The 24,877-nt window shown below is 39.8% G+C and overlaps 1 protein-coding gene across 4 annotated transcripts; it reads left to right on the forward strand.

Annotated features, from left to right (window-relative positions):
- The first annotated feature begins 388 nt into the window (after positions 1 to 388).
- Positions 389 to 24,814, forward strand: tmem131 (transmembrane protein 131). Of its 4 annotated transcripts, none has more exons than XM_029499973.1 (40): positions 389 to 684; positions 2,860 to 2,921; positions 3,150 to 3,190; positions 5,666 to 5,734; positions 6,938 to 7,058; positions 9,707 to 9,823; positions 9,935 to 10,057; positions 10,173 to 10,253; positions 10,359 to 10,509; positions 11,071 to 11,127; positions 11,221 to 11,282; positions 11,365 to 11,473; positions 11,964 to 12,072; positions 12,159 to 12,312; positions 12,391 to 12,561; positions 13,105 to 13,215; positions 13,555 to 13,689; positions 13,999 to 14,103; positions 14,202 to 14,288; positions 14,433 to 14,585; positions 14,672 to 14,747; positions 15,626 to 15,740; positions 15,849 to 15,987; positions 16,099 to 16,208; positions 16,309 to 16,381; positions 16,517 to 16,668; positions 16,761 to 16,903; positions 17,466 to 17,652; positions 18,973 to 19,158; positions 19,285 to 19,440; positions 20,392 to 20,816; positions 21,008 to 21,192; positions 21,290 to 21,420; positions 21,505 to 21,623; positions 21,703 to 21,840; positions 21,928 to 22,075; positions 22,875 to 23,072; positions 23,155 to 23,258; positions 23,606 to 23,757; positions 23,848 to 24,814. In XM_029499973.1, exons 1-40 carry the CDS (start codon positions 513 to 515, stop codon positions 24,112 to 24,114), a joined length of 5,394 nt encoding a protein of 1,797 aa, XP_029355833.1. In that variant the 5' UTR covers positions 389 to 512; the 3' UTR covers positions 24,115 to 24,814. The 4 variants fall into 4 exon arrangements, with proteins under 4 accessions (XP_029355833.1, XP_029355835.1, XP_029355834.1 ...); XM_029499975.1 differs by having other exon boundaries at positions 21,931 to 22,075; XM_029499974.1 differs by having other exon boundaries at positions 21,706 to 21,840.
- The last annotated feature ends 63 nt before the right edge of the window (positions 24,815 to 24,877 follow it).

Here is a 24,877-nt window from a genome sequence, read left to right on the forward strand (position 1 = left end):
GAATTCAAGAGTGACAGAAAATGTGTTAGTAGCACCAAGGTTCAAAACCAGTCAATGATTCAGAATCACTTTCCCTGTGGAAAGCCTTTCGCTGATGTGAAATTTTGCATTTTGAGTTTCACCTCGCCGTGTTCAGTGTGACTTTCATTGCGTGCTGGTCTCCTCTGTGCTGCAGGAGGAAAACCAACTTTCTGCGGTTACTGAAATTTAAATGTCACGCATAATGCCTGTCATACATGACGGGCATCAAACGGCCCGGAGGTTTTCGGCTGCTCTGCAGAGACATCGAGACATCGGTCAGGTGGCTCGTGTTTATCCGAGCCCCTGCAGCCGATGAGTCCGCTGGTCCACCGTGCCGCCGTGCCGCGTCACGCGCGTGCAGCGGAAGAGGAAGAGCAGGAGAAGCAGGCCGACCAGCCTCCCGATCAGGAGCTCCCCGCCGCCGCCGCCGCTCCGTGGAGTCGAGCCCTGAACGGCTATGACTGACAGAGTCAGCAGAGGTTCACACGGACATGTCCGCCAACCCGCTCGGCTGTTATCGTAACGGGAAGGTTTGCAGCATGGCGAGCCAAGGAAACGCCGAGAGCCGTCACTTTTCACACACGACGAGGAGGACGCAGTGTGTCGGATTACTGAGGGTGTTATTTATTGCTTTTATTCACACGACGCGGGCAGATAAACAAGGTTTGTAAACTTAGCTGGCGTTAGCCGGGGCTAACTTCCGCAGGCATTTCTAACCAAGTGTCGGTCGAGGTTACCTCTACGGGCCAACTTTGTCCCAGCTAGCCCGCTACAGCGCTAACGTCACCGCCGCCGCCGTACTTCTCGGTGTCGGCAGGTTGGGGTGTGTTTACATTTGAATTATCGGTCACGTTGGTTTGCTGTAATGTGGCCTTTAACCGCACAGCGACACGGCTAGCTTCGTTTGTAGCTTGTTGTCATGTTGTCATCCCCTCCTCCATATAAGGCTAAGTTGGGCCAACACCACCCGGCGAACACAGCAAACACAGTTCAGGGCAGAGACGGAGAGAAAGGCTTGTTAGCATCGGAGCTAACGCCAGCTTTAGCCGTGTGGTCTTTCATGTATAGGAATGAAGGGATGGTTCGACCACATTAACAACACAGTCGCAGGCTACAGGCCACCTAACAGGACTTCCTCATACCGGACTCAACAGCGAAGAAACCCCTGAATCCGTCAGATGACAGTCATTTGTAAACTTGGCTGATCTATTTGAGTGGACGTGTCCAGGTGTCAAATGTAAAGATCGTGTCCGGCCACCGTGTGATAAATCCACCAGTCAGCAGCCAACAGCTGCAGTTCATGTGCTTGATAAGCTGTGCCAACTTTGAAACGTGTCTGGTGCTCTGCAAGGGTCAAGAAATGCAGCACAAATCCAAAGAAGTACACTCCAGTGATAAAGGATAGTCAAACGTTTCGCTTCCTTTCAATAGGCCAGAAAAAAAATCTGCTGTTGCACTCCAACAGCTGTGACTAATATGCCCAGGGTTAATGCTTATCAAACACAGATACAGAGAGACTATATTTTATTGCAGGGAGATTTTGAGTTTAGTTTCACTTTGTGAAGACATGTCCTGAGCGTCTGGTGTAGCCTTCACTTCCTTCACAATTTTCGCTGCACTCTGGTGCAATAGGATGTTGTTTTATGCATCTACTTGTATACATCCACGTTTGTATGTATGTATGTATGTGTGTGTGTGTGTGTACATGCTGAGCACCAAAGATAACATTTGAGAGCATTTTAAAATTTGTGTAGATTCCCAGTCACCAATTCGGTCCAGTTCTTCCCCTTCACCATCATATTGTAGAAGAACCAATTTTCGACCTCAAAAGAAAAAACAATTCATAAACTGAGGGCCCTCATCCACAGCAGAATAGGACTCGATAGCAATTGTGGGAGATGCGTTTGTGTAATGAGAAGTGAAACCTAAAAAGGAAGTAAGACTAAAACTGTGAGTTGTTGAATCAAGTGATTAGATCACCTGCATCTGTTCAGGATTTGAATTTTAAACATGAAGAACTGCCCTGTGAACACACATTGGAAAGGACCATCTTAAAGCACAAGCAGTCAGAGTGAAAGTGGAATAAATGCTGCCTAGTTGACTTTTAGGATAGCTAAGCCTGAACACTCATACTTTCAGTCATATGCCAGTCAATAGTAGAGATGTTCCATCCTGTGAATCCTCTTGATAATAACGGGATTACAAAATCTTCACTACCTTTTTAACACACTCCTCAAGAATATGGTGTGCTGATGTAGGTCCCTTTTCATCTGAGAGAGATTAGTCTTTTAGACAAAAAGACTACTGCTTTGATCCTCCCAACTTCCAAAAATATACATATCGATCTAGTCTACTTTCTTTTTAGTTTGACTGAGGTTAGATATCAAACATTCACAACAATTGAAGCCTTGTATGAATGAAATCCAAGTTGGGTGTTACCTTTTAGTACTATATTGCTTTGTGGTTCAGGAAGATATGACTGATAACGGATGACTTTTGCTTTGGAGATTTGAAAGGAGGGGTTTTTTATTTTTTTTATTGTTACTAGCTGTAAATTTTCATCACACTGTTTTTGAATACAGTAATGGCTGCTACGATCCAACAATAAGTCTGGCATTGCATTATTCGAAATCTCTCCCTGTCTCATCCAGGTTTTATAGGTACTTTGACATGCAAAACAAGTAAAATATACATTTTATTATGGTATTTAGTGTCATGAACCGGTTTAACCTGTATTGATTAGCTTTTTCTATAAAATATACAAAACTGAATCAAGAAAAAGATGACTTTTTGATGACAAAAATGTTTGAATCTTTCTGGTGTTATTTTTTTTTACAGCATTCATTCAGTCAGACACAATTCTAGAAGTTCTACATTTTGGTGAGGGAAGCCTTTTACAGGTAACTATTTCTCACTTTTTCTAATGCCACAAAATATTTGACAAAATTTAATGATGGCTAATGGTTACACTGTTGCCAAAAAAAAGTTAAATGACAGAGGGCTAAACTCCAGTTTCTAAGATAATTAATTCTAGTAATATTTTTAATTATGTAATTATATGAATAATTTTTTGGTGACATTTCAAAGATTATTTGCTGTACTTACAGTGTTTTTGGTTTTTTTTGCAGGCGGAATCTGACATTGATTTTAGTTTGTATCATCAACAAAGGTACGTGTAACATTCTCTCTGTCGCTCTTGTTTTCTCATTCCTTTTGCGTTTGTAGGTTGACACATTAGTGAGGGTGTAGTGATCCTTTTGTTTATCTTCGTGAAACACCCACAGTAGTCGCTGCCTGAATTGCATTCTATCCTAAAGTGCTGGTGTAAATGTACATTACAACTTGCAAGTTTAGCCTGAGGAGTTGTTGACTTCAGCTGAAAAGGCAAAACATCTTTAGCCCACGTTATTCTCCCAGATTTAACACAAACAAAAAAGCAGCAAATGAAAATGAAATTTGCAAAGTGGTATCTGCATTATCAGTTGCCATGTATATAAGAACAGGCAAATCCAAAAAGTTAGCTTGTCAAAGCTATCAAATTTCATTTGGAATTTTGTTATGACTGCTTCGTTGCATCATGGCAGCTAACTGTTAATACAAAGTTTCAGGGCCTAGAGGCTCGCACAAGCATTTAAAAGACATAAAGTCTTTTAACGGAATAAAAATAAAAAAAAAATAAAAAACCCTTTCCCACCTGAGATGACCCCCATATGCAGGTTTCAAGATTTAAGAGGCTTTATTGTAATTCAACATGTTTGACTCAAAGGACGAATGCTCCACAGGATCAGCTGTGAATTATGATATACAGAATATAGAATTACCCCCCAACCTGTTAGCGACATCAGTTGTCAGGGAACACACGCAGTCTGTGGCAACTGTTGCTCAGCCAGACCAGCCTCTGTCCTGCCACTGATATTTGGAAGAGATGAGTCAAGTGAAACAGGTATAACATGGCAAGTTTGAAAGTTTGCACTTGCACTGAAGAGACGCTCAGGCTGGTGGTGTACTGCCTTACCACTGATACTAAACAAGTATCCATGGTTAAGTAATTTTGTCTCAGAGTCAGATACACAAACACGGCTGACAAGCGAGAATGCTTATGGGAAATTATAGTTCACCTTCTTGTGTCAAGCCCAGACAAACATCAGATTCTTAAATCCCAGCTCTGTGAGAACTCTGGTGACTGTCTTAAGAACTGTGTAACGAATCCTCTAAAAGTCTGCGATACTTCACAGATTAATGTCTTCTGTGTGTGACTCGCTGGAATTTGCTGTGTCAAATGGTTAGAGCTCCTCGAACAAGTAAACAATGTTTCAAAGGCAGAAGATGTATACAAGTTAGTTTTCAGGATCATGTTTTTGTTGTATAATTGTACCATATAAGAGTTATCTTGCTCAGGCATAGCATGCCACCCCTAAAGACTGATGTTTCATAACTTCCTCTTTCTTCAAAATGTGCCTGTAGTTTTTTTAAATCTCTTAGTTTTTTATAATTATCTCCTTTGAGTTGCTGCATGCTAATTTCATTAAAAATGTGTTCAACATGCAAGTCACTGCTTTCCACAGTCACTTTTATATATTTAAGGCTAGCCTGACACTGGACATTGCCAGATCTAAGAGGCCGTCCTTCCCAGCTACTCCAAATACAAGTTGACATTCAACACATTGGCTCTGAGGCAGTAAGCGAAAGGCTGGATAGAATTCACAGCCAGGATCCATATGAATCCTTAATCCCACAAGAATTTTGTCAGTAGTTGTCATATTAATGAGTGAAGCGCGAACAGGCTGTAGATGGCAGATTATTCCAGAGGATCTCTGTATGGCTGGGGATTTTTTGTGGATTGCTGTACACCTCAGGGCGTGGAAACTCATCCTGTCTCTAGTGAGCTCGGCCATTGTCTGCTCCTCTGCACTTGGGCTTGGAAGTAAATGGGTGAAACTGATCTTTTGTAAATTGTCTTGGGTGATGTTACTGTAATTACATTAGAGTAAAGTAATATGGAATGGTGTTGGAGACCACTGTTTCAATTCTGGTGCAAAAATAAGAGACCAAAACACATAAACACTCTTGTTTTGCCAACAATATCTTTCGCATAATTTGCTCTGTGTATTGACAGTAAAATCACCTTTCGACATTTAGGGTGTTTGTTTCAGCTTATGTCAACTATTCAATGAGTTGAGGTGTGGTTATGCACCACACCTATTTTCATTAAATTTTCTTATTGACTCTTATTACACAGTGCTGTTCTTCCAAAGGAAAGTTGATTTTTTTTTTTTTTTTTGGTCTGTTGTTACACTTCACCTGTTGTTGAACAGGTTTGGTGAAATGCCTTTGACAACTAGGTGGCTGCAACTAATGGTCAACAGTTGTTTCCTTCACTGATGGTTACAGCAGACATACATCTGTTTCTTTTCTACCGCCTTAGATTTTTTTGTGTCCATATCTGTATTTTCATGGAGCTCTTGCACATGGGAAAAAATCACTACAGATAGGAGAGCTCCCATGGCCTGCCAGAACATTGTTTAAAAGGCCTAGAAGCTTACAGTGGTGTCTGTGCTTCCCATTTGTTTGAAATGCACAAAAACATGGATACTTTTTTAACAAGCCTGCTGTTGCTGCTGTCACATGTTCCTTTCTTTCACAGCACATCCCCACACCGTGGCAACTGCCGACCTATACGTTTTGAACCTCCAATGTTGGACTTTCATGAACAGTGAGTGTCTTATTATTAATTTCATGCTGTTTCACAGTTTTGCTGCTTTTTATTACATGTCTTGCACACTTGCTGTTTCTCATTATAAAGTCTTCTTTTGAAACTCATTAAATGGAAGATATTAAACAACACTGCCTATGCCTGGTGGACAGTTAACAAACATGTCTGACAGTAGAGTGGCACATACCTGAATGTTACTTACTGATGTGACCACAATACATGGACTGATGAGTCATCTTTGGAATGTGGTTACAAAGCCAAAATCCTTTTTTACTCATACGCCAGCAGCAAGATTAATCTAGGCCCAATTCACGCACATTCTGGTCTGACAGTAGGTGCACACCTATGTGGTATTAACAGCTACAGTAAACAGTTGTACATTACCAGTGTGAATGATTCACTAGCACTGGACCCCAGATGCCTTAGCCTCTCCAGCGCCCAGCTCCCTACAACAAGAAACAAGCTAAATTATTGGCTGAGGATATTTTTGAGGACATGTAAAATGAAACCATGAGAAATTCTTACTGTCTCAAATGCATGTTGAAGGAGTGCCCTCAAATAACATGTTTAAAATATCATGCAGCAGATTTTTCAGGGTTGACCCACAGGTAATGTTTTTAATTCTTTTGGCCAGTTACCTCATCATGCATGACTATGCCTCTGCAGCAGAGAAAATCATAAATCTTCACAAGGCACAAGTCTCTACAAGTTGATTTTCATACCACATTGAAATGAAAAAACCACAGGCTATAGGAAATCAAAGATATATTCTAGGGTTTGAGGGTTGATTGGTAGAAATGCAAATTGCAGCCTCTTTGTCTGCAGTTAATTGGCTGCAACATGCAAAGTCATCGGTACAGTCCTTCAATCCAAATGAACAGTTTGATAATGGATTTGAAAATCACCTTGTTGGATGGCTCCACAGGGAAGTTATGTTGGTTTTTCTACCTTCAGGGAGGTTTTATGAGGCTGTAAACCGTCACGTGTCCTTTCTTCTTTTTTTTTTTCCTTGTTATCCTTTTCTTCCTGTTTTGCTCTCTTCATTGTAAAGATGTACATGCTTTATACTTAAAATGTTAAAATGTTTATACTTAAAATGTTTTGGGTATATTTTATGTGTATGGAAAGTGCTATACAAATAAAGTTTTAAATGTATTGGTATGTATTTGAGCTAAGAACTGTTTTCTTATCTTTTCTCCACAGGCCAGTTGGAATGCCAAAAATGGAGAAAGTTTATTTGCATAATCCTAGCTCAGAAGAAATTAGTTTGATATCAATATCGGCAACAACAGCACATTTTCACGCATCCTTTTTCCAGAATAGGGTGAGTGTTTATCACTTTAAAATCACTTTGTCATTTTTTTTTTTTTTTTTCAGGAGCCAAGTTGTCCAAAGTCTCGTCTTTAGAAAAGTCAGAAAAAGCAGATTTTCCCCTGGTCTTACATCAGATGGCTGTGGAATTATAACATCACACCATGTTTTTTAATCATCATGCTTCACATTATTCAATCAGTCACTAAAATTGGGTAACTAATAATTATCAATTGTAAACAAGTAAACAGCAGTATTTAGCCACTGACATTTTATCTGAAGAAATCACATGTGCCACTGGAACATGTGACCACTGAAGTCTCCAGCAGTTCAGTGTGAACAGAGCAAGACTGGGGAAAAGGCAGCAATAACAAATTATGTACATGCCACCCAACCCCCCACCACCTTGTGTTATTTTATACACAAACACATTACAATTTGAATGTAAACAATAAAACAATATGCAGCAAGATCATGAATCCAAAAAAATTTGAGCAGGAAGATTAACACATTCTATGTATTTAGCATGCAACAGCGACAGTGAAGGGCTGTAGGAGATATGAGTTTTACTGTTAATGTGATGCTTTTCCAGTATTTTCTTATAACAGATAACAGATGACTGATAAGCAAAAAAAAGACAGATTAAGAAAAAGGGTTTGAAAAGCTAACAAACAAAATAATACTAAAAGAAAAGATTCAAATGGGAAATGATAGTTGAAAACAATAACAATGCAGTAAGTTGATAAAATAAAAACTGGAACATTCTTGTTACTGTTTGACATGACTGCTTTTACAAGAAAGACCGTCTGTCATTTCAGCAACACCTGCAGCAGACATATGTATTTAAGCAAGACTAAACAAGTACTTAAAAAGTATGTGAGGGATGTTTTGGCCAATGCACTGCCCTATGACATTAATAATGCACTATAAGTTATGTTGTCAAGTGTAGGATATTTATTATTAAGGTGTGGTTTTTGAAACAGTAGTTTGCATTTACAGTGAATATATTTTGCTCTTTATTTTTCCTGTTTCCAGTCTGTCATAATTTAGACTGGGCTGCATATTAGGAGAGGAAAAATCCTTCATACCTGAAGGAAAATCTTCAATCAGATTTTCGCTCTAAAGAAACTTTTTCACCATTTTGAATAGTTTTCTTGAAACAAGTCTTTCTGTTAAAAGCAAATCTAAAATTCAGTTTGTACAATGCCATAAACAGTCTGGGGCATTATGTGGTAGTAGTGTGCTAAATATAAAAATAATTTCAACTGCGGGACATAAGGAGCTAGTTCACAGAGACATTTAGCAGGAGGGCAGTCAGTGTGGTTTTTCAAGATAACCAAAGCCTTCTAGTCCTCTGTCAGGGGGTGTGTTTGTACCAAGGCTTTGCATCTTTGTAATTCATGGCTCCAGGGAGATTCTTTTAACAGATTTTTCTGGAATAACATTGTGTCTAATGGGAGGTTTGGTATGAAAAGTTGTATGCTTATTGTTTTCACCACGTTTTGGCAAGAACGGGGCTACAGGTTGCTTGTAGTTTACTCACATCTGGTCACGCTTCATCGTCCAACATGTACAGCTCAATTACCTTTATAAAAACCTCATTGGAATAAACATGTCTCGGGGCATTACTTTGGACTTGTGCTCTCAAAACACTGACTTCATATGCCCTATGTATGTTTAACTGTTTCCTTTACTTTACTCTGGTTTTATGTGATTATATACTAGGACTCTTCTAGCTCTATATACAGTACAGCACTGCATTCTCCAGACATCTCTGCTGTGATCACATCTTCCTGTGGCACATGTTTTATGTCAGCGTTTAAACTTGGCCTTATTATTTGTGTTCCTAGTAAATGCTATGTGCAAATATGCTGCTTTACTTTTAGCCTCAGCGGTCCAGACCAGAAACAAGCTGATAAAATGTCTGATTTGCCTCCGATAAGTTTACGGTGCAGGGGAAAGTGGAGCTGAGAGTACACTTTCTTTATCTTTTTTTGGCATTGAATCCCATCTGCCCTACCTCTTTGGTGCTGGTTGTTTGCCTTTTAATGGAGCCTCTGAGGGATAACTCAGAGTAAAACATCAATCAGTAGGAAGGTTGAAAGTAGAGTTAGTGCATTAATGCTTGCATGTCCCTGAAAAACAATAAGTTCTTCTTCTTCAACACTCCCACCATGCTGTGGTCTGAGTGGTGGATTTCTCGAAAGGAATTGGACCTGTAAAAAATTTTTTATAAATTCCTTTGACCTTTTACTGCTTCCGCTTTCTTCAATTCTGAATATCTCTGAACTTTCTGCAGCAGCAAAAACAGAAGATAGTCTGTCCTATGAACATTTGGATGTGACAGAGGACCAGTTGCTATAAATATTTTTCTGTGTACATAAATCAACAAACTCTAACTGTTTCTGTAGATTGTTTCGGCACATCACCACATGCAACTGGTTACCAGCAAAATGCTAAAGTTAGAGTGCAGCTATAATGGTTTAGAGGACCTCAAAATCTAGAGGTCAAAGATGTAGGTACAAAGTCTGTCTCTAATGTACTGTGAGTCACTGTGTTTCTGACAGTAATAAAGGTAACTCTGAAAGACCATTTTTGCTTTCTTTTTAAAAATGCTGTACCTTATTTGGTGTAACTTTTGGTAATCTGCTTCTTCATCAGATAATTCCACCAGGAGGAAACACGTCATTTGATGTGGTGTTTCTTGCGCGAGTAGTTGGGAATGTAGAAAACACTTTATTTATTAACACCTCTCATCATGGAGTGTTTACATACCAGGTATGGACTTAATAACAAATATGTTTTTTAGAGTATATGTTTTGTTTTGGGTTTTTTATTTTTATAGAAGTGTAACTGACATTTATATTTCTTTTCCTTTCTTCATTCAAGGTTTTTGGGGTTGGCATCCCAAACCCCTACAGACTGCGGCCCTTCATAGGGGCTCGGGTCCCTGTAAACAGTAGCTTCTCACCTCTAATAAACATCCACAACCCATACAGTGAACCACTGCAGGTATCTTAGCAAGCTGAGACTCTCTGAAGGTTACATTTGAATGTGTTTGATTTATTCTTGTATGCTGGTGGAGCCATTTATGAGTATAAAATGTGTTTCCCCTATTCCACATCAGGTTGTTGAGATGTACTCCAGTGGTGGGGATCTACATCTAGAACTCCCCACAGGTCAACAAGGAGGCACTGGAAAATTATGGGTTAGATTCAATTACCTCAAGTTTGGTTTTGATTTGAAAACAAATGATTGATGATTGCTGTGAGAGCTGAGTTCTAGTCACCCACACTTGACCTTCTTCCACCAGGAGATTCCTCCATTTGAGACCAAGGGAGTAATGAGAGCCAGCTTCTCATCAAGAGATGTAGACAACCATACAGCTTTCATCAGAATCAAAACCAATGCCCCCAACGAGGACCAGTTCATCATCCTCCCTGTAGAGGTGGAGGTCACATCAGGTGTGTTGATGTTGTAGCCATGTCTAGATTAACAGATCTCGATCCTTGTGGAGCTCTGTATCACAAATAATGTCTGACCACACTAGCGCGCACAAAAAAAACAACCAAACGCAGTCATAAATGACCTGCACTGGGCATGCACAAGCCCATTTCAACAAGAAACAGATTTCCTTCTTTGCAGGAGACAGAGGTGTGCAATATACTGTGAATAAGGAATTGAAAGTGAAAAGAGTGAATGTATTAATGAAATGCTTGTAATTGCCAGTGTTGCTTTACTACTGAGCTGGGCAAGGCTGATAAGACCCAGGATGCCTCTGAGGCCGTCTGTCATTGTTACCAAAGGTCTCCATTTTTGCTCATCCAGACTACAATCTAACCTCTGAGTTTTCAATCTAAATCAGGTCATCAGCAGCATTTCCTTGAGTCCCAATATGTGGCTCTCACAAAAAGTTTGGATGCCATGTAGCAAAATGGCATGCTATGCAGCTGTACCCGTCCAGGCATTTTATCAGTACAATGTTTTTGCAATTTTTATGTTTTCTTTTTCGTCACTCTGCACAGCTCCTGGTATTTACTCCTCCACCGAAATGCTTGACTTTGGTACGCTGCGTTCACAAGGTACACAGCTCTACAAGCTTCAAATTGCAATCTCTTAATTACTTCATGTTTTCTGGTCTTCTCTGCTCATTATCAATCTATTATTTTTTGCAGATCGTCCAAAGGTGCTGAACCTACATCTTTTAAATTCAGGAACGAAAGATGTTCCAATTACAGTAGGTAGCATTTTGAAATGTAAATAATGGTGCCCTCTTTCTTATACTCCTTGTATAATTATTTCCTTTTCTCATAACTTAGAGTGTACGCACAACCCCATCAAATGAAGCGGTTACAGTAGATTTCAAAGCAGTCACACTAAAAGCTGGAGAGAGCAGATACACCAAAGTTGCAAGTATTAGTTTTGATGGTAAGCTGTGTTTTTGTTGTTTTAATATAATTGTGTTTGGCATCTTATATAAACTAAGGTTTGTTTTTGAACCAAACATATATTTTTAATCAAGCACAGTCACACTTGACTGTGCGATATAATGCATTTACACATGAATAAAAAATGTCCCAATGAAGTGCAGTTGCATGCACAAAGCTCTTAAGAAAGAACATCTGAACATGATGTCATGTTCATACTCTTCTGGACAGAAATGATTTCCAAGAAATGAATTTATTTATGTTAGTTAAGTTAGCAATGTGTGTTTGCAGTGTGTTTTCTATCTATTTCTTGTTAAGACACCGTTTTATTTTTTATCTATATTTCAAATAATAATTATGTGTCCAGTAAAAGAATTTTACATGTCTTTACTTGAGCTGTTACTTGCACAGTGTCACATCATTTCCTCTTGCTGGGACTTTCTATTTCTATTTGCAGTGCACTTAATTGCACTCCTGTTTTTTCTTTGCAGCCTCAAAAGCAAGAAGACCATATCAGTTTTCTGGTAAAATAACAGTTAAAGCAAAAGAAAAGAGCTACTCAAAGCTTGAAATCCCTTACCAAGCAGACGTTTTAGAAGGGTGAGTTAGTTTGTGGATAAATGTGGATGGTGTGTACGAGAGAACATTTTCTGCAGGAGTTTCACTGCTGTTATTTGCTCTTGCAGCTACCTTGGCTTTGACCACACAGCTACATTGTTCCACATCAGGGACAGTCCTGTTGACCCAGTGGACAGACCCATCTTTCTCACAAATGCCTTTAACTTTGCAATCCGGATACATGACGTGTCCCTGCCTGAAGAGGCCAAAGCCATGTTTAATGTGAGTGCCCCCAGAATGAGATAACACAGACAGACACTGAATTGAAACTCACACCTCTTATTCCTCTTTTTGTTTTAGGTGCAGAACTTCAGCGTGCCTATCCTCATCCCACCACACGAGTCCCGCTACATGTTCTCCCTCCTCTTCAGACCAGTACGGCCATCCATTCACATAGACAGCAACATCCTGCTTGTTACAAATGCATCGAAGTTCCATCTGCCTGTCCGGGCCTACACAGGCTTCCTCGAGGTACATACTGCTACACAAACCACTAAAGGGTTTTCATTTTTCAGGTTATTAGACAACCTACATATCAGGTAGAATGGTTGTAAAAACAACATGTATTTTACCATAAAAAATGATGGCCTTGGACTCTACAATGTACCAAAAGAAAATGCCCACACTGCTTTCTGCCACTTAATTACTGCTTTGATTGCACTAGTTCAACTGCTTAGTTGGCAGAGCTGAGATGAGTTTTGACTCCATTTCCATTTATTGCAGTTTAACTCAGTTTTTTTGCTGTTCTGTTTTTAACCCAAATTGAAAAGGGAGGTTTTCCAGACATTTAGCTTTTTATGGCCTAATAGTTTTTTATAGTGTGTGTGTGTTTGTATGTATATATTAATATTAATATATGTGTGTATATATATACACACACACACTAAGAAATTGTCGATATGAAACTGAATTTGGTCAAATATATAGTTTGTTTTCCCTTGCATCATGATTCTTGGTGAGGTCGTGCATATCAGTATAATGTGTTTTCTGCTCTCTGTGGGGTTCCGTGAAAAGCCCTTGGTCCTGCCTCCCAGTCTGACAGAAAATATCCTGGACTTTGGAGTACGCAGTGCAACAGACACCAGTAGCATCACATTTGTAGTGGTCAACAGTAATCCCATCGAGGTAAGTGCATGTAGCAGTTGATTATGAAATGCAGTCAGATTTCTAGGAATTATAAAAAGAAGAACTTCCTTGGCCAAAGCTCTAGTTCAATTATAATTTTTCCTTTTATTGGTCAGTTCTAGAGTACATTGAGTAAGAGAACTTTACACAATCTTTAGAATTTGCTGACTTTTCTGAAATGTTTCGATTTTGTAACCTAGTTCAGTATATACACGTCAAAAGAACCAAAGCTGATAGTTTCATTTTTATAGTTTAGTTACACATTGTGGAAAATAATTACATCATTGTATGCTTTTTGCTGTTTGTTCTTGTCTTTAAACAATAATTTGTATTGTGCAGTTGGAGATCAAGTCCTGGCTGGTCACTGGGGACAGTCTTTCTATGGAGCTGCTAAAGACGGAGAAAGGAAACACAACAGTGGCCCTGAGTCACCTGAGAGAGCTGCAGAATACCTCAACTACCCATCACACAACAGTAAGACCCTCAGTGTCATTCCAAAGCTGCTTTTGGCTTTGACGTTTTCATAGAGGTGGTAGGTGGTTCAGTAGGAATTCAGTTCAGTAGGTGGTTCAGTAATATTAGCATTTAATTGTTTTTATTTTTGCTTGTGTTAGGGTGCTTTCTTAAAACTGAATCAAGTTCAAGTTCTTTGGCTGTATTCAAGAGGACCCAGGAGAACACCAAAAGAATAGTTAGAGCCAGCAGCTTGCTGGTGTTGTGAATCTCTCTTTATAGAAAAAAACATCTAAACTAATACTGCTTCTTTTCTCTCACTCTACAAAGGTGATATTAGCATCTGGCTATTATGCAGCTTTCAGAGTGACACTGGTGGCCAAGGCACTGGAGGGGCAGTATGATGGAGCCATACACATAACAACAGATTATGAGGTGGGACACTCATGGTGTCACTTCAATTTGTTCTCTTTAAGAGATGCATAACTAGCATTCAGTAAAATGCTGACTTGACTTTTTTTTTTTTGCCTCAGATATTAACCATCCCAGTGAAAGCACTCATCGCAGTGGGCACGCTAAACAGCTCTCCCAAACATATCGTTTTACCGCCTTCCTTTCCAGTAAGTGACATTGTGATGCCTTTGTGCATAAGCTGCCGCCTGTCAAGAGACAGACGCTAAAATAAATTGTGGATGTACTTCCTTATTTTGTAGCCAAGTTGTTATAAGTCTCTGACATGTCTATACAATGTTTCTCCTCTTTAGGGCAAAATTGTTCATCAGAGCTTCAGCATACAAAGCTCTTTCACACAGAAAGTGAGGCTGCAGCAAATTCGCTCCCTGACAGAAGATATCCGTTTTTTTTACAAACGACTCCGCAACAACAAAGACGAGTTGGAGCCCAGACGTAAATCGAAGGTAGACAGTCGCCCGAAGGAGCTAAATCACCAAGACACATTTGTCTTTGTAGACATAAACTTATTTTATTTCTTCATCTTTTTCAGGTGGCAAATATTTATTTTGATGCCAGCTTGCAGTGTGGTGATCACTGTTATGTGGGGCTGCCATTTGTGCTTAAATGTAAGTTTGTTTTGGGTTTTGATTTTGTTTTGTTTTTTTTTTTTAGTTTGTATGTACTGTAGTTGTTTTGTTTTTTTTTGGGGGGGGGGGTAGATAACATTCAAATTTCATGCAAATTGAAAATACGTTCAGACTGGATATATTTCTCCACCAGGGGGGTGGGCTACATATAGTGGATGTTTTTGATAGTATGATAAATGAAAACATTTAACCATTAAGCAAAAATTGAAGCCATTAGGAAGATAAACAGCCATATAAGTGATCAAATATACAATTGTAATCTTAGCTACAGCTACTGATGGCCTACCTCGGCTTTTTTTTTTTTTTTTAATCTTATCTTTCCATACTGTGGTTGTTTTTATGGATGTACGCATATACACAATATCTCCATGAAGAGTAGATTGCCATCATGTTATCTACAACTTGGCTGATTGGTGGAGACAGAATTTGCCCTCGTCTTGTTTGCATTTGAACTGTGGATGGGGAAAAAAAACACTGGGTAATTTTGATGCTGGTGAAAGATGGAAAATTTGATTATTCTCAGACAGATTTAAGAGTTATAACAACAATATTTTTTATGTGATGGCTGAGAGAGCATTTACAAATCTGACAGTGGAGTTGAGAAATTTTGACTGTACATGTGAGTGACACTGAATAATGGTAATATTTGCCTCAGGTTTGTTCCCAAGTTATGACCCTGGGAAGTCATATGATTTTTGGCTCAAAAAAATCTTGACTCTAAAACACCACTTAGTGCTTTGAACTTGGCTTTGAACTTAAATCGCTAAGGAACACAGTGAATGGTTTTGTTCTCCTCCCACTTCTGTATTGCTAATCCCATCTGAATATGGTCCAAATAAAATGTTTTCCTTCCACAGCTGAGACCAAGCCTCATGGGCTGACGTTACAGGAGGATATCTGGGATGCTGATGTGGATCTTCATCAGAAACTTCTTAGACGATGGAAAGAGCTGAAGGAGCGTGCAGGACACAAGTAAACACATTACCAACTCAATGACCTTGGGCTTTCATTAGCACGTTCTAATTTATTTACTTTTGCAAATAATGTGAACAGCTTCACACGATTTTCTTTTCTTGGCAGGATTGAAGCTGTCTTTGAAGTCAACACAGACTTACAGAAAAACGTGCAAGCTAAAATAACAGCACACTTGACTTGGCCTTCATTGGTCAACTCATCACAACGAGTTACATTTCCCCTGACCAACACAAACAGCTCCTCTGTGAGTCAAAACAGTCCACCTCTTATTCTACATGTCCAATAACACAGGAATATTTCACTATCTTGTTGAAGTTTTTGAAATGAGGTGGGAAATCTTTGTGTTTCTCTACAGGATGAAGAGGTAATTCTGCAGAATCCTGCTGATGTCCCTGTCTATGTCCAAGTTCTCCCCTTGGCTCTGTTACCCAACCCATCTGTGTTCTCTGGAAAGTTGGCTGACAGGTGGAGAAAAAAAAAAAAGTCTTCTGCAAAACACTGCCAATTTTTGTCTTTTACCACTTGTCTTAATGTGACTATGATCCTCTCAAATTTTATTTCCCAGGTTTCCATTAGGAAATTTGTCCAACATCAACATTGACACAAACACCTTTGAGTTCCAGGTTCATAGAAATCAAGTGAGTGCTTCAGCAGTGATGGCTGACTTCAACATTAGTCAGGAATTTACTGAATCAGCTGGTTGAAGTAATCTTAGCTCTTGTCCTGGGACAGCATGTGGAAAGTGTTTGAATGTAATACGCCCTGTTTGGCAGGCGTCCTTAATGAAGACCAGCAGTGGGTTTGCAGAGGGCTCAACCAGACCCTTTGTGTACAACCTCGTCTTGCTGCCTGGTGAAGTAAAGTCTTTCAGTGTGAGGTTCACTCCCATCAGCAACCGCAGTGTCTCATCTCTCCTCATAGTCAGGTAATTTCAGCTCTAAATGGAACTAACCAAACAGTCCTTTAATTGAATGTGTTTCATTTCTAACATTGTGTGGTTCATTGAAATCTATCCAGGAATAATCTGACTGTGATTGACACAATCGTCCTCCACGGGCGTGGGACAACAGAGAGCCTAAAGGTTGCAGGGAAACCTCCAGGACAAGGCAGCTCACTAAGGTTTAAGATGACTGAGGCTCTTCTGAAAGACTGCACAGAGAGTGAGTTTGTGTTGCTGAGCCCAGGTTAATATGAACACAGGCCTGTTTCAGTCACCACAGAGTTTAGGCAGAGTCTTTACAATACAAGAACTAGATTATATTCTTTTAATGAAGTTTGAGAATATTTCCAAATTTTTACCTAATTTTTTTTTTTTTTTAACCATTCATACAATAGTCAGTAAAAGGCCATGTATTCTATCTGTAATTAATACCAGCCTATTAATTTAGGTGAATAGTTATTTATTATTCTGTATGAACATCTTAGACATGAGATGAATATGTAGTGCTTGAGGACCTATTCCTTTTCCTTGTTATGTTTCTCTATTCTAAGATGTATAGACAAACTAGAAAGGGTTTAAATCCAACACCTGCTTTTATGCATTGACGCACATTTCTACTGCACATTTGCTCAAGTTTTTCTTGTGCAGGGAAACACTTGAACAAACACATGAAAAAATAGACATTCTTAAGATGATTTTGATGAAGTGTAATGTTACATCTCTTTGGATTTTGAGTCAACTCACTAACCTGTTTGAAAAATCGTCATCTCTATTTATTTCAGAGACAAAAGTCAAAGAGCCGAACTTCACTCTCAGAAGAACCTTCAGAGTGGAGAACACAGGTCTGCTCCCCATCACCATCAGGTCAGCAGAGATCAATGGACAAGCGTGTGAAGGATATGGATTCAAAGTTCTCAATTGTCAAGAATTTACACTCAAGCCAAATGCTTCAAAAGACCTCATCATACTGTAAGTGAATGGCTACATGCTCTCTTTGACTACAGTGTTTTTCTGTGCTTGCTCATCAGTCACAAGCTCTGTTAATACTTTCCTCAGCCTCTCTGGCTGCATAAGCTGTCAGTAAGAGGATGAATTGGCTCCCCTCTGGTGTCGATTTAATTCATCACTTGTTTTTCATCTACACTTTGTTGTACATGTTAAAAAAAATCTGGTCAGGTGACACTGACATGTTTTCAGCTGTAAATGCTGTTTGTTCAAGCTTATCTGCCATTATCAGGTAAAATGCCCATCATCAAAATGGTTGTGGCAGCTGTAGGTATACCTAAAATGTCACAGTTAAAACTGTTGGCTTCTGGTTTCTTGTTGCAGATTTTCAACAGGAACTTCCATTTGCCTCTGCCACTGTATACTGATTTGCTACTCACTTTGAAAGACACCATGACAGCAGAAATGAATATCAAGTAATCAGAATAATAATGCAGACACTTTGAAGACACGTTTCCTCGGTGGACTGCATAACTGATGCATTTTAGTTAGATAGCATAGCTTCATCCATATTGAAAATGAGCAGCACATGAATGCAATATATTTTAAAGTGACAAAAACAAGGCACCCTTGTGCAATAATCATGGTGTGTAATCGGCATCCTGTTAATGGATTATTGTCGCAGAAATGCTCACTGACAGCATTTTCACCACATAGTGTTAGATCTTTGGATCTAAAAAAAATGGATTTGCCTACATTGTTCAGTGATTTCACTGTGCTACAGATTTTCTTATTGCAGAAAGGTTGACTCAAGCTTCATACTATCACACTGAAATTAGTTTTGACTCGTGAATAACTTCCACTGCATAACAATACCATTTATGACAGTTTGACCTGGAATCTACTTGGCAACAGCTACTTGATCAGTTGGAAAAACAGGAAACTAACAGGAACTAATAAATTTAAATTTCTGTTATTATGCAAACTCTGTCCCAGTATTTAACTAACCAACATCAAAGCACTGCATGTTTATTTAAATAATAGTTTGTCAGTTGACAACTAACATTTGCTGTTTAAGTACAAATCAATTTCAAACTTTGGCATGAGCAATTGGCAGTCACTGGGCATGAGGGACTGTTGAACTTGTCTGGCAGATGGTTTACAGGTTTTTGACTCACCTACTGGTCTTCTGGTGAGTCAATGCCTGTGTTTTTTGATTTATGGTCATAATTGGAAGTTCCTTGTGGCAGCAATTAAACACCACTTGTCAATCTCACCAGTCTTTTTTTTTTTTTTTTTTCCTTCCTTTTTTGTAAACAAAGATATGTTCATTCTTTCCTACAGGTTTACACCCGACTTCACTTCATCTCGAGTGATTCGGGAACTGAAATTAGTAACATGTGGAGGCTCTGAGTTTATGTTTGTGCTGAACGCCTCCTTGCCCTACCACATGTTAGCTACATGTGCAGAAACCCTGCCCAGACCGAGCTGGGAGCTGGAGCTCTACATCATAGTATCGCTCATTATGAGGTTAGTGTCGGTCTGCTAAGCACTGCAGCGTTAAGAAAGCCCCAGAAGCCTTAAAACACAATCTTACCACATTATGGGACACTATGTTTTAACAGTTTATGATTATTTTTGTTTGTTTCTCTGCAGTTCCATGTTTTTGTTGGTGATTGCCACAGCCTACTTGGAGGCTCAGAGCATCTGGGAGCCCTTCAAGAAACGTGTGTCTGTTGAGGCTAACTCGACCCTGGAGACTGGGAGGCCATTTAATCTCAGGGACATTGTGCAAATTCACAGTGATTCAAAGTGAGTGAAACCAGCAATTTATATCGTGGGCAAATGTTTATCTTGATGAACTTATGAAGGCCATAAATATCATTATAACGCAGAATCATATATCTATATATTCATACAAACCTTGATTTGATCAACATTTAATATCCACCTTGTTAGCAGTGCTTGAATTAGCTGTTAAAGTGCACCAGAAGTAAGCCCAATTCCCTTTGGCTCAAAAAAAATTAATTCCTGTGATTCCAATTGATTAGACGCGCTGACATGGCCGTGATATTTAGAGAAGATGGTCAGCTTCTCTCTGTCTGTGGCTAACCACAGGTCTGACATGTCTGCAGGCATAGCCACTGGTTATCGCTGGTTAGTCAGCTGCTTTGCCTGTGTAATATAAAGCTGTCTGTGAGAGAGTTGTCTGACAGGCAAATGAGAGATTTGACTCATTACCTGCACTTGCTTCACATTTGTCTTTTTTCCCAGAAACAAACTACAGACTGAACCTTTCCCCAGCAGCAACACTGGCCAAAACTTTATACTATCATTTTAAACCTCAGTGGTATGAAAAGCATATTTATTGTCTTCAGACCTGCAAACAAACTCTTTGATCATCTAAATGAATTAATAATTTCCTTTAACTAGAAAACATCAGAAAACTGAAAAGACTGCCAGCGCCCAACGTGACGTTCTTTATCTAACAGTTCAAAACCCAGAGACCTATTTTATTAGAATGTTTGACGAGAAATAAGAAAGTCCTTTTATTATTTTCTTTTATTTATGAAACTGGAATCACCAAAAGTTTTAGAATTTTGATTGAATTTGATTGATATATTGATATTGCTCAACAATTGATTAGCAATTATCAACTGGGAAAATAGATCATTATTTTTCAATCCCATAGTAACAGGAAAGATAAATGTAAGGTGCAGTGTAAGTTAAGTGTCTGTCATTGTTCATGTTGAATGATTACAGTGACTCACCCCAGAACTCCAGAGGAATATATGCATCCAGTAATGGATCAGTGCGTGCCGGAGGCCGACAGGCCAACAGCCGCACAGTATCAGACTCAGACAGTCAAGAAAAGAGGTCCAGGATTGGTTTCAGCCGCACACCTATGCAAGCTACTTCCTCCCAGTTGACCAAAGGAAGTACAACCTCAGGCCAAGAAGGTCCTCCAGCTGCCTGTCAGCTAACCAACCGCAAGACTCGGAGCACCAAACAAGTGGAGCTCCAGAGTCAAACATTGCCTGGGTCATCACTGCCCCATAGGGGCCTCTGCTCTGATGACGCAGAATTAGCCAGCCTGATAGGAGTCATGGACAATGACCTCGACCGCCCAGAGTCACTCAGCGCAGAGGCTCTACAGGAGCAAAACTCTCAGTCCATACAAAACAAAGGTACAAACTCCTTAAGTGTGGTCATTTTGGTATCTGATTTTAATTTGGATTTGGTTTAGTTGTCACATTCCTTGAAAAAGAGTGTTTTCAAAGGTAATGTCCCTTTAGTTATAGTCTTCTTTTAATTTCATTCAACATTTCATATTTGTTTTCATTAATGGGATTAACATTTGTGCCCATATTGTAAGCAGTATTGGAATCCAAAGGGAAGCTGAGGGGTAAAACAAAAGCCCAAAGGAAGAAGGAAGAGAGAGAGAGAAAATCAACAGGAAAGACACAGGGAGACGAACTTAAAGATAACATGGCAGACAATGATGATAGCTCCTCCACGACTACAGAGACCTCCAATCCTGATGTGGAGACTAATATCAGAGAAGTAAATATCAGTTCAACTCACTTTGACTCTACTTTTCATGAGCAACTAATAAAAATACGCATTTTCCTAAATAATTTGTTTCCATCATTTGTTGTAGGAACCAGTCAAAAAGAAAGGACGGACAGTAATTACTGGAAATATGAAAGAAGAAACTTCAAGTTTCTCAATCAAGCCCAAAACCAAGAAACAAGGAACCACAAAGAAAGAGACACCAGCTGAAAAATCCAGGTTGGATTTTGATTAAAAGTTGGAGCTCGTCTACATTTGTCTTTTTGGCCTTTCTGTCTTTTCACAAATATTTACTTTCCTCAGTTCCCTGGAGCTGCCATATGTAACACCTCGGGAGAACAAGCAGCGTAAGAGCTTCACATCCAAAGCTCTCCACCCTCTCACCAACATCCCAAAGACAAAACCGCCGCAGAAGCAAAGATGTGAGTTTTGTTCTTTCTAATGCTGTCGTGTTGGTTTTTCTCTGAGTAGCAGATGTGTTTGACATGTTTGTCTTGACAGTAGATAGTAACCTGGACGATGGACGTCCCTGTCTGTTAGCCAAACTTTTGCCTGAAGCAGGCCACAGCAGCAGCTCTGAAGGAGAGAAGGACTTTGCTTCTCCAGAGTGGGATGTACCACTTTCAAACAACAGCATCCGTAAGTCGAGGCCTGAAACTGTCAGCCTGTCCTTCCCTTGCCTGTTTCATCTCGGTGTTCATTGAGTGTTCTCCTGTCCCTCCAAAGCAGAGGCAGATAGTCTTCAGCAGATCTCCCTCCAGACTATAAATGCGGACCCTTTCCTGAAACGATCGGCCACAGCCGGCTCCCCTCCACCAACCTCACCCAACCCACTATCCCGAGGCACCTACAGCAGTGTGCTCAACAGTAACAGGTGAGTCAAATACATAACTTAATACCACTAATGAAGCAAACCAAAAACCTTTCAGATGTCTGGCGCTTCTATTTCTCCAGTATAAAACCTTCCACCAAGCTCAGACACAGACTGAGACCTCCACTGCAGTTTTCTGAATATTACAGCAAACTCAGTACAGTGCTCCCTATCTGTCCTGTCATGGTGACTATGCTGTCTTTGTATGTGCACTTTGAAACGCACAATTATAACGCACAAGTTATTCATTTTTGCATTGTAGCTTTCACTATTTTAAACTTTGTAAATAGCTTTCTTTCCCCTGGCCTTTTTTGTTTTTGTTTTTTTTTTTTAAATGGAAACTTCTTGTCTTGTAAATTTGCAGTCAGCTACATGTATGAATCCAAAAGCTTGGGATACAAATGCTTATTTGTATGAGGTGTATGAGGTGTTTTACATCACTGTGTCTTAATTCAAAGTAAATCTGTCTGTCTTTACTTTATCCATTTTATAAATAGACAAACTGCAGAGCATGTCATTTAGTTTAATTGTCAGGAAATGTTTGTATTAGGTGTGTTGCTTTCTACTGGTTTAAGTGATTGGTGATGCGTCATCTATGGCAGCCCACCTTCATATGTCCTGTGATGTTCCTGAGGCTCTGTCCTTGGCTCACTGATCTGCATTTACATGAACAGGTCGCATTGTCTGAAAACACATTTCAACACTATTGTTGACACTGAGCTCTCTGCCCTGTTTAAAAGCCAGCCACTTATTTTTAACTACACCTAAATGCTCACCAAGGTTCTTTGTGTGTTTTTTGCAGTGAGGGACAACAGAAGAAGGCCCCAGGAAATAAACTGCCTACAGCCACTCCACTCCCAGGCAAAAATGGGAACCCAACGTTTGCTGCTGTGGCTGCTGGTTATGACAAAAGCCCAGGCGGGTCTGGTCCAGGTAAAACTGACAGCCAAGGAAAGAGTCTGGCGCACATGACATCAGTGGAAAGTGACAGCTCTGACAGGTAATCTGGAAAAAAGCAAGCTGTAGATCCAGGCATGGCATTAACATATGATCCTATCTGAAAATGCATTTCTTTCCCACAGCTCTGGTTTATGGAGTCCCATCGACACAGCAAGCAGTCCAAATTACCATTCTGTCAACTCATTCTCCGCTTTTGGGCCCAGCAATTCCTTCAACCTGACAGGAGGTAACCTGTGTGGCTCTCTGGCTGCTTTAAAACACACACAACAACGTTCAGGACTAAGAGTACTCCAGCATGTGGGATATAGCTGTGAGGAAAAAAAAAATTCAATGCACTTGGTAACCTGTTCAGATACATCTTTGAGTTTAACAACCGATGGAATTAGAGGAACACGTCTCCCGCCCCAATGTAACTAACTTAACTAGCCAATCAGAAGCAGAGTAGTGTGGGTCTTGGCAACGCAGTCTATTTTGCTTCAGATCCGTAGCATATATTTTTAACTTTAAGCCCTGAAAGTAGAGTAGCTGGTGTTGCAGTTCATCGCTGACCTGCTGTGGTTTGGATGTTTTCAGTTTTTAGTGGAATGAATCTGTCAAAATCATCAGAGCCACAGCAGAGCTGGTCTGAGTTCACCAATGTGACCTCCTCTATCTGGGAGACGCCAAACAGTGACTCTCTGCACTCCTGGCCCAGCAGCTCCAGTTCACCTACCGCCCAGACTGCGGTGAGATCTCAAATCTTTTATTGAAGTAGATCATAGATCTAGCTCCAGTATATGAGACCATTGAGAATCTTCTACTCTCTCTGTTTTTAGTCACTCCTGGGAAACTCCAGCAATCCCTGGTCTACAACAACACCCTTCGGCAGCTCCATTTGGTCTACAAGCGCAGATTCAGCCTTACACTCTTTTGCTCCAACTACCAATTCAACGACTCTGACTGACCTTGTCAGCAGTTCTGCCCCATCGCCACCAGCTTCCACAGAGATGAGTTGGATCTACAACCCGTGGAGCATGTGGCGCCCAACCCTGAGCAGGCGTAGTTCCGAGCCCTGGCCTAGCTCTCCTGACAACAGCAATTAAATAGAACCTGGTAGCGCTTAACAGACATGTCAAGGATTTGATATACTCTGTACGCTCAATCAACTTTTTTTTTTTTTTTTTTATAGAGAATCCCAACAGAAAGCATTGTTACCTGAATTATTTGGTAGCCCAGTGCAGAAAGCTACCAGCCCTGCAATTTAGTTCTCTGCAGCTTTTAATTCATGGGGCCAGAAATGCTGACTTTTATTTGGAATTGTTTTAATAGTTGCCCCAACATGAAAACTGTTGACAGCATGGTATGCTTATGACAGTACAGACATTTTGCTGATGTAGAAAAGCTGGTGATGCTGCATTCCTTATCAGAGAAACATGGCACAGAATCTAAAGATCAGTATTACCTTTTGGAACAGACATCTTATTTTAAGCCATATCTTGTTTTCAGTCATTTTGGATTATATTGGTTCCTCATAAAATTTGGATAAAACAGAAGTGGAATCATCGCACTAGACTTTTATTTGGCAGCAGAGATCTTTTATAATGATTCATGTGATCCTTAAGGACACCAATGGCCAAGAAAGCTTCCTGAATATTTGTGCTCCCCATTTTAAAGTGGGCTCTGCCCTAAAACTATATAGGCCTTCTGAGATAAGTTGGTTAAGTAATCAAGGAATACTTAAGTTTGAGGTTTGTATGGCATCCTTTTTGTCAACAAATTTAAATAAAGGATTTCTGCAAAACATCTTGTCATCTTGTTCATTCTCTTTTCAGCACAGGTGAGTTTTTACTTAAATTATTGTTTAAT

This window comes from Echeneis naucrates, chromosome 4, assembly GCF_900963305.1.
Source record: "Echeneis naucrates chromosome 4, fEcheNa1.1, whole genome shotgun sequence".
Classification (NCBI taxonomy): domain Eukaryota; kingdom Metazoa; phylum Chordata; class Actinopteri; order Carangiformes; family Echeneidae; genus Echeneis; species Echeneis naucrates.